The 10,394-nt window shown below is 36.2% G+C and overlaps 1 protein-coding gene across 1 annotated transcript; it reads right to left on the bottom strand.

The window, feature by feature from the left end:
• Nucleotides 1-11: 11 nt before the first annotated feature.
• On the bottom strand, nucleotides 12-8,328 carry LOC121319134 (inositol oxygenase-like). Its single transcript, XM_041256316.1, has 10 exons — nucleotides 8,311-8,328; nucleotides 6,771-6,854; nucleotides 5,480-5,560; nucleotides 5,016-5,178; nucleotides 4,717-4,784; nucleotides 3,927-4,036; nucleotides 2,407-2,484; nucleotides 2,210-2,321; nucleotides 1,945-2,057; nucleotides 12-1,509 (listed from the first exon to the last, which is right to left on the bottom strand). The coding sequence occupies exons 1-10, from the start codon at nucleotides 8,326-8,328 to the stop codon at nucleotides 1,401-1,403; spliced, it is 936 nt and encodes a 311-aa protein (XP_041112250.1). The 3' UTR covers nucleotides 12-1,400.
• Between the last annotated feature and the right edge of the window lie 2,066 nt (nucleotides 8,329-10,394).

Genomic DNA, 10,394 nt, shown 5'->3' with positions numbered 1-10,394 from the left:
AAAAAAAAAAAAAAAAAGCTTTTTTTTTTTAATTTTTAATTAATTAATGAAGAATGTGTTTTTTTTTTTTCTTCTTTTCTGAAATAGATTTGTATAAACTATTTGGCTGTTTTCTTCAACCCAGACCTAGCACTTTAGGAAAAGCAGTAATTTTCTGGGTAATAATCCTTGTAGACACAGATTTTGATGTAATTGGTCATTGTGAAATAGACTGGCTTGCACATTTCTGTTGCTGGAATGTTTCCTCGGTCCTCCATGTTCTCAAAAACTACTGCAAAGAATGATCCTATTGGCTTTGTTAGAGCTTTGACCCATTACCCATCACAAGAAATTGAGCACAAAAGATAATCTGTGCTGGGAATTAAATCTCACTGAAAATTGCTTTAATTAGTTATACAATTGATCACACATATTCTATAGGGGGAGGCAGGTTTTGGAATGCTCACAAGCAAGGTTTTATTTTTGAGTTATGACAGCTCCTATCCTATATTCACATGAATTGCCATTACTGAATCAAGAATTGGTTTTATATTAAGGAAATTAAAACAATGCAAAACTTCACTTCTGCAGTTCCAAATTAGCCATTTATATACTGTATAATCAACAATGTATATACTGTATAATCAACAATTTGCAAACACTGTCTGATAAGCTGTCTGCAAGCAGGATTTCTAATTTGTGTAATATTCCAAAATAACCATTTAAGCATTTCAGCTTTGCTTATGTACAAATCAAATATATGAATTGAAGCCAATTGTCACAGTGCCAAGTTATTTCTTTATTAAAATCAACTCTTCATTGAGGAATGTGAGACTATAAACTTTGGCTGGTTATTGGAAATAGACTGTTCTTAAAACTGGAAGCTTATATATTTGTTAAGAATCCAAGATCCCCCAGTGAAAGGTAGCTGCAATTGAACAAACATGTTCATAATCCAAGGGTTAAGTTTTGAATGTCACAAACTAGGTAAGTTCCCATAAGCATGTACCGGTATGTACATTTCTTAACCTCGCTATCCAACCCTACCTTGATTTCTGTCTTTTAAACATCATGTTGCTAAAAGCAAAATCTGCACCTGTCTGTTGGTTGCATATTACTGTTTTTTTTTGTGTGTGTGTGTCTTTAAATTTAAAGTGATGAGATTTCTAAATATCTAAATAGAACAGTAAAAGTGGAGTGACTTCAGAAATGAAAGGCATCCCTTTCTTAGCATTCTGACATAATCACGATCGAGTAACATTGCAAAATGAACTTTCTATTCTGTAATTATTACAGGTGCATCAGTAATAATTATATCATGGATTATTTCTCAAGCTCAAACAGCCTTTCCCTGAAATGTCTTGAATCCATTTTGCCCACTCTAGTGTCTTCATCAGCTTGCTTTGAATCCAGGCATCATCTCACCAGAACAATTTCCCTGGGCAGTACTTGTCAATGAGAGACTGATAGTATGGCTTGATCTTCTCCACATCGGGCAGGTCCGTACTCTTGGTATAAAGATCGAATTGGCTGTCCAAAGAACATTGATAATAAATTGCTTGCTTTAGCAGAATCAAACTGGATGAGGGGGTATGATTGGACACCAATTTGCTCCCAAGCTATACAAAGTAGAGTTGATGAAATGATTATGATAGCCCCTTTGCATGTGTGTGTGTGTGTGTTGTTCAGTTTAAAGCCATGGTAAAATTACCAGGTACAATAGCTAAGTAAAGTACAAAAGTTTTCTCCCGTAATGTCTGTCTTGCTGGAAGTTGTACAGGATTCTGTATATAGTTTAGCTAGACTAATGAATTGCTCTGAAAATGTAGAGTAGGTTTTATAAGTCACTGCTGTGTCTGAGACAAATGGAAAGGGTATGAGGGACATGGACACATCATTTCACAAGAGAGGCATAGCGTGTGCTCTCCCCACCAATCTGTAAACTCTAACCCTTAGCTTACTCACTTGAATTCTTGCACCCATGGTAACATCTTCAGGTCCTTTTCATTGCACAGGTGCATGTACTCTTTGTGAGTGTGCCAAGGATAGAAGGAATGGTATCTGATCATATACAAGCCCTAAATGAAATTGAGAAAACATTAACAATCTGCACACCATGAATTTCTCAAACCTAGTCTCGGTATTTGGGGATAAACATCAGTTTCTGTTGGACACAAACAATTGCAACAGAGCGCTGAGTTAAAGAATAGTAAAGATGCAGCTGATATACCTCTTCAGGGATGGAACAGTTGTTAAACGTCATCACTCTGTACATGTATTCTGGAATTTTAAAACAGGAGAAGAAACTCTTACTCATTCGGTACAACAGTGTGTTGTAATTTGTAATCCTTTTAGAAATTGGGATTCATTTACAGTGCTATGTAGATCTGTAATTCAAAATGTTTGCACTGTCCAAACCAAAGAAATGTCTCCTTACCATCGTGTCCCCAGGACATCAGTACATTCTCCAGGCCACAATTTGGTTTGTATATACCATTCTGAGTACTAAGAGGAAGTAAGAATAAAGTGAGATGCATGGCACATTTCATGACAATATCTTTGAGAACAATATTGCACCTTTAATGCAACAGCACAGTCAATAGCTCTGGGAATGGCGTATTGGAACTGAAGCAAAGAAAAGATATTGTCCATCCATAAAGTAAACAGGGCCAAGCATATTTTTACACATATACTGTTTCCAGTTAACATAGACAATTATTTTTTGTAAGCCAGAATATTGAGTGTTTATATATATATATATATATATATATATATACACACACACACACACACACCGCTCTGGAAAAAATTAAGAGACCACTGCAAAATTATCAGTTTCTCTGGTTTTCAAGCACATCTCTCCACCAGCTGCTCTCCACCAGTCTTTCACATTGATGTTGGGTGACTTTATGCCACTCCTGGCACAAAAATTCAAGCAGCTCGGCTTTGTTTGATGGCTTGTGACCATCCGTCTTCCTCTTGATTACATTCCAGAGGTATTCAATGGGGTTCAGGTCTGGAGATTGGACTGGCCATGACAGGGTCTTGATCTGGTGGTCCTCCATCCACACCTTGATTGACCTGGCTGTGTGGCATGGAGCATTGTCCTGCTGGAAAAACCAATCCTCAGAGTTGGGGAACATTGTCAGAGCAGAAGGAAGCAAGTTTTCTTCCAGGACAACCTTGTACTTGGCTTGATTCATGCCAAAGCTGCCCGATTCCAGCCTTGCTGAAGCACCCCCAGATCATCACCGATCTTCCACCACATTTCACAGTGGATGCGAGACACTGTGGCTTGGGTGCTTCAGCAAGGCTGGAATCGGGCAGATTTGTCTTTGTGAAGGGCGCATGAATCAAGCCAAGTACAAGGTTGTCCTGGAAGAAAACTTGCTTCCTTCTGCTCTGACAATGTTCCCCAACTCTGAGGATTGGTTTTTCCAGCAGGACAATACTCCATGTCACACAGCCAGGTCAATCAAGATGTGGATGGAGGACCACCAGATCAAGACCCTGTCATGGCCAGCCCAATCTTCTGACCTGAACCCCATTGAATACCTCTGGAATGTGATCAAGAGGAAGATGGATGGTCACAAGCCATCATTCGAGGTCTGACAACACTATGTCTTTTTTGTTATTTTGACCAGTTGTCATCTTCTGCAAATAAATGCTCTAAATGACAATATTTTTATTTGGAATTTGGGAGAAATGTTGTCAGTAGTTTATAGAATAAAACAAAAATGTTCATTTTACCCAAACACATACATACATATATATATATATATATATATATATATATATATATATATATATATATATATATATACTTTATTTTGGTTTGGAATTATAACTGTCAGTTTTCCTGTTTTCTCCCCCCTCAGTACTGAAATATCATGGAAAATACAAAAAGAAAATACATAAATAAGAAGACAGGCACAATGTTGTTTTACTTATAACGTGGGTCTTTGTCATCTGTATTGTCATTGAAGCTTGTGTCCCTGAAGACAATGGAGTTCTGGAACTTGCAGCCAACAGGGTAAGTATCACCAACCACTGACCACTACAAAACAAAACGAGTTTCATTCTGTTTGTTGTACATACAAAATACAAGATGCAAGGTCAGTCCATAAAGTTTCCACATACCTGTGGAGTACATTTTACTTGAAGTATGGCTAACACTTTGAAGGAAATAGCTTTGTAATATATACTGTACTGGTGGTAAAATGCTATTATAGTTTTACATACCTGTATATATTAAATCTATTCCCAAGAAATACATCTCAGTGCCTTTTTTAATCAGGCACTTGTCTTTATTAACAATGCATTGCATGTAATTACAAAATTACATAGTATCTGCAATGAGAATACTGTACATATTGTAACAGGTGTAGTTATAATGTAACCAAATGTCAACAAACATGTAGCTACAGAGTAACTACACAACTGCATAGTTACAGTAGAATTAACTTTAGAGTTTACACTGTAACCATTTTTCTTTTTTATGATACATTTGGGTTGCTCCCATGTAACTAAGCCCCCCCCCCCTTTTTTTTTTGTGATTCCCTCAAAGCCATTTTGTTTTTAAATGAGGCAATATGAGATTTTTAGCAATCTAAAACGAGCAGCAGTGCTTCTCATTGAACAACCCATAGACGAGGTAGATTATAAAGTTCGCTGTTCAGGTCTGAATGCAAGCTATAAAAGATAGGAAGGTTGTTCTGGATTTAATCACTACTCTACCTGTGGCTGTCCCCAGAGAGCCATAATCTTCCCAATGTCATGAATGAGACCAACTAGCTGGAACCAGCCTATGAAAAAAAATAAAAAAATAAAGAGAAACAATAAAACATTTTTTGTTTGTCTGTTTTTGTTTTTATTCTAAGTGATATCTTATTCTAGCCCCTAATGGGTCCTGATTCTTTCCAAGCATGATAAGTTGAAGGTAGTTTAAAATATGCAGTAAGGGAGTATAGTAAGGGGGCATAATGCGTATAATGTAAAAAGTTAACTTTTCTATCAGTGGCTAGTGTGTTGCTTACCTTTGTCTGGGTGTACTTTGCGGATCCCCTCTGCTGTTTGGTAAGCATGGAAAGAGTTTGGAAAATCCACGTCAGGGTCTGATTGATCCACCAGCTGATCAAGACAGTCTAGACTTTCCATCACAGTCATGTGGGCGTGGCTGCAGTTTGACCACTCTGCATGCTGTGGGAGGAGGAGTGTAAAACGTTTAGATGGTAATTCTGAATATTAAAGCAGCGAAAGATCACAATGTCATATGATTTGAATGAAATGAGAGTCTGATTAGGTTCTCCAGGAAAGTTCTAAAACCCAGTTAAATATAGATAGAGAGAAAACACCACCTAGGACCACTCTGAATGATTGTGAACCATAAAAAGCAAATAATACCATTTTCGCGTGTCGCTGTTGTATACAGTGTCTCTTTCTGAGAAGTCTTTGAATTATGAAGAGGCTGTCAGACAGTGCTGAAGTGGTGTACACATACCTTTTGTTTCACGAACTTCAGAGTCTGATTGGTGTGCATCAGTTTGTAAGTGTTGTACACTCGTTCAATGAGATCCCCACTCTACAGAAATGATAAAACAGACATGATATAGTTAGTCACTATTTCCTGTTGCAGTGCACTTCCAGCGCTTCTGATATTATATTACTTTAGCAAAAGTATTTAAAAAATAATAATACTAGTGGTCCCTCATTCTAGCACTGTATAGCACCAGCATGCTTTGCTGGTCACTCTGAGCCACATACAGTCAAACCTGTCTAGTATCACTCTTGCTAATGTTGCCCTCTGCTTATTATCACCACATTAAATGTCCCACCCAGAATTTAATTAGAGACAATAGGGACAAGATCCTAATGATATTGTCACACCCTGGTTAATATAACTTAATATTACTTTTTGAAACAATAGCATAAGATTAGGTTTACATGTAAATGCTGTACATTGCAATGTATGTTGTACATGTAGAGTGTCATATGTTTATTAATACATACTCATTAATACAACTACTGTAATCAATGTAATACCTCGTACTACAAGCAGTCATATTTGTTATATCAACATGTATGTGTTTTAGTGCTTTTTTCCCCAGACTGTTGGTGAACCTTTGATAAAGTCAACTTTGCTCACAAGCACCATTTCTGCTAAGTACCTTTAAAGTGATAATAACATGATTTGACTAGGCTGTGTCATTTCTGACATATACACTATGCTGTATAATTTCTGACATATACACTAGGCTGTGTCATTCCTGACATATACATTATGCTGTATCATTTCTGACATATACACTAGGCTGTGTCATTCCTGACATATACACTATGCTGTATCATTTCTGACATATACACTAGGCTGTATCATTTCTGACATATACACTAGGCTGTATCATTTCTGACAAATACACATTTCTGACGTATACACTAGGCTGTATCATTTCTGACGTATACACTATGCTGTATCATTCCTGACGTATACACTAGGCTGTATCATTTCTGACGTATACACTATGCTGTATCATTCCTGACATATACACTAGGCTGTATCATTCCTGACATATACACTAGGCTGTATCGTTTCTGACGTATACACTATGCTGTGTCATTTCTGACATATACACTATGCTGTATCATTTCTGACATATACACTAGGCTGTATCATTCCTGACGTATACACTAGGCTGTATCATGTCTTTGTTGTCAATGTCTTGCTCTGGTCTACAGAACAGGATATAGAAGGTGTATTCGCTCACATCATCATTTTAAGACAAAAGAAATACCTCAAAATTCCTGAAACCACTTTTCTTCTCTGGATCGCCAGTAATTTGCTGCTCCGGACGGTATATGTCTGAAGGGTCGGGTCCCTGCCAAATCAACCAGGCATGTTAAAGTTTATATCAAGAGCAAACATGTTATGAAAACTTCACCAAAAACAGTCGTCAGCCTTGTGCTGCAATTGTTGACACTGGCTGATGTTTTCGAGTCAATAATTTCACTTCTTCTATCATACTGAAAAGGATATTGGATAATCATAAATAAAGAGTTAAATAAGAAAAAATGGGGAAGTAGAAATTGTACAGATTGTAAAGATTGTAATGCCTTAGCCACTTCACCTTTTATTACAAATATATTAAGAAATATTTGAAACCTAGCACTGATTCTTCATAGCAAAGTAATTTATGAGTCTGCATCTATTTAGAGGGTCAGAATTACTGAGTTAAAAACTGCTGTTCACAGTGCATACTTTTAAAATAAAATCCTGGCTTTGACAGTCCAGTAGAAGTGCACATTAACACCCTGCACGGTGATATACACACTCTCAACCAAACCAATGTGATGCGTAAACTATTAAACAATGAATAACCTAAAAGCATCATTCAGCACATTCTGCACTGTCCTCCCCTCTCACCCAGATTCTTAATTTAATATGGAATCAGGACAATCTTGTTCACTAATGAGTAAACTTTTGAATTGACGTGACTTACAGTATTTATTGTTGCAAGAGCAGCTAACCAACATTCCAAAAAATAAAATGAAATGTTTATGTAGTAACAGATCTAGGAGAAAAGCCTATTTGTTTTGTCTAAATGGGTTATCTCAGGTGCTTGACCAACTGCAAAGTAAAATATCCTTCTGCCTAATGATCTCAATATATATTTAAAAAAAAAAGGGATATCACTTTTTTTTTAATTTCTCTCTTCTTTCTTTTTTTTTAAAGATACCTGTTCCAGTAGATGATATTATGTAACAGGGAATCCTCTCCAAAGTTAAATTTAAATATTGTAGAGTACATTGAAAATCTGGCATGGGTAAACACAAAGGACTTCTACTCTTGCAGCACAAATAAATTTATTTGATCATCTATGTATACTGCTGCCATAAAACAAAGCTGTGAATTTTTTTTTTTTTAAATGACTTTAAAGCACAGGGAAATCTCTGAATTGCATGAACTACTTATTATTCCAGAAAAACCTCAACTAGGTGGTAAGTCAGTGTAATCCTCTAATGTAGTAAAATAGTATATCTTGTACTGCACTAGATTAAAATCTCTGATTGCAAGCTTTGTGAGTAAAATTGTCCTCACCCCAGCTATGTTTTATCCTGGTGGATTACAAATTGATCAAATTAACACTTAAGTACTTTTGCAAAAAGAAAACACTGATGTGATAAATAAATAGTTTCAAAGCGAATACAATACAATTGCCATAAATATATTTTATGATATATTTTGAACACATACAAAATAACAATAAAAGTACACATTTTAATTTAAAAAGAAAAAAACTGCACCACCTATTCCAGGACTAATGAGATACTTACAGTTTCTAGGATTCTCATCTTGCTTGTGTGTCTTTGATTCTTCTGAGAGAGTGTCTCTGATTGACCAAACCAGCAGACTTAAAGACTTTAAAAGGTTGCCCTAGGATTGTGCCACTGACAGTTTTAAAATATAATCCAGCAGGAGGGTCTAAACAATAAACTCTGACACATGAGGGCCTGCGGTAAGCAATGGATGATCTTTTAACCTGGCTCTGTTAGATAAATGCAGCATCTCAGAATTGTTATCACGGTCCACTTGGCACATTCCCAACAACATTTTGAAGCGAATATCATAAATATCCATAAATAGGCATTGAGTATATACCAATACACAAAGTAATGTATAGCCAACAAAACCAATCAAGGGTTCAAATTTCACAGAGGAAACAAAGCAGTTGAATTACTATAGATGAAAAAGAAACTACCTGGAAAAAAAAAAAAACTGATTAACTGATTCTCCTGAAATTATGCCCTGTGGATAATTTTCCTTTGCAGATGCTTCCAAAATAGGGACTTAAAAACTATCTTTTTAATTACATCTTTAAAAAGCAAAACATATTCTAATTATTCATTATATGGTTCCTCTCTGTATGGACATGACTTTGCAAAACTTGAAACACCAATTTTTAAATTAATTTTTTGGTTACATAACTGGTCATCGGTGAAGAATCTTTCATGCGGTTTGAGAAGTGGAGAGCTCAAAGTTCACTCACTGACCAGATTATAATGAGAGCCAGTGCAGTAATGTGGAACTTCCATAATTGGTATTAATGTTTATATCACTTCACCACTTCGTGACATTGGCTAATGGTGTCTGATCAGCTAGCTTGTGACTCCTAATCTTAAGCATGTGCAGAGGTGAAGAACAGGAGCATTATTATTTGACTCAAAAACAGATATTCAAGTATTGATATAAATTGCTATGATTTGTGTATTTCTACTGTGATGCTGTTTATATTAAAACAAAACTTCAAAAAAGTTGTTTTTATTTTCCACTAGGGGTCACCCTTTGCTTTAAACCAGCTAATTTAAATTAAACAAAAAAATATAGTCATATTATTCAAATAAGCACAAAGAATAATTTATTGGGAATGCAAATCTTTTACCAACTTCATGTCAAACAATGACTGATTTCCATGTTGCAAGTAAACTTTGAAGACTCTGAAACAGCAATGATTAACACTGGCTTTTTATTTGCCACACTGTAGGGGAATGCTATACATAAACGCTTCATTAAAGAAGTTGCTAGAATCACAGTCAATTACTTCCATTGACCAAACCTGCTTTCCTGATTTCTGTGACTACAATACTGCTACGACGCCACCTTGGAGGACATGTGGCACTGCACTGGTCTAAAAGATGCTCTGCTCTACTCTCCTGCAAGCTGTCTCCAGTGTTAGGAGAGGGTGCGGTGGAGAGATATGCAGTTCTGAAAATGCCAGGAACAGAGCATGCTGAATTGTTTTTATGTTATTTTTGTTTCATGGACATGGATTCTTATTTACATTTTCCTTCAGAACCATTTGGTTTGGGTACCCTTTCTGCTTGACACCAAGTGTAGCATTACACATCATCTTTCAAACAGGTTTTAATACCCTTTTCTGCTGCCTACAAGGTTGTTAAAGTTTACCCAAGGCCACAAAAAACACCACCCTTCAATAACCAATTTATTTTTAGGAAAACACAATCTGTTGCTGTAATCTGGAGTGGTACGTACATTCTGTCCTGTTTGCACACATCGAGTACATATTAATTAAATTTCATGTCATTGCGCTCCAAACGTGCTGAGCATGGTGACACCAGTCGTTCACTCGAGTTATTTGAATAAAGGATGTAACCCTGCAGCTTCCTTTTCCAAAGAGGACAAGCAGGTCTTCTCCAATTGCATTTAGTATCTCAACACTCTCAAAACGAGTCACCTGTCAAACCTGCACATAATGAAAGGGGGCAGGGCAAAGCCCTGCTGTTTAAATGTGTTTATCACGTGTGAATTTTTATGATTTAAAAATGTATGGGTGTATTATTATTTAACAAGGAAATTGATTGTTTTATGTGATTTAAATGTATTTTGTGTTTAGTTAAAA

Source organism: Polyodon spathula, chromosome 8 (assembly GCF_017654505.1).
Source record: "Polyodon spathula isolate WHYD16114869_AA chromosome 8, ASM1765450v1, whole genome shotgun sequence".
NCBI classification, from domain to species: Eukaryota; Metazoa; Chordata; class Actinopteri; order Acipenseriformes; family Polyodontidae; genus Polyodon; species Polyodon spathula.
This window is presented reverse-complemented; position numbering and strand designations above follow the sequence as displayed.

Excerpts from the sequence above, each read along its gene's own strand:
- LOC121319134 (XM_041256316.1), bottom strand. Across the intron at positions 5,179-5,479 it reads TGAAGTTCGTGAAACAAAAG|CATGCAGAGTGGTCAAACTG; the intron begins GTATGTGTACAC and ends CTCCTCCCACAG. Across the intron at positions 2,058-2,209 it reads ACTGTTCCATCCCTGAAGAG|GGCTTGTATATGATCAGATA; the intron begins GTATATCAGCTG and ends AATTTCATTTAG.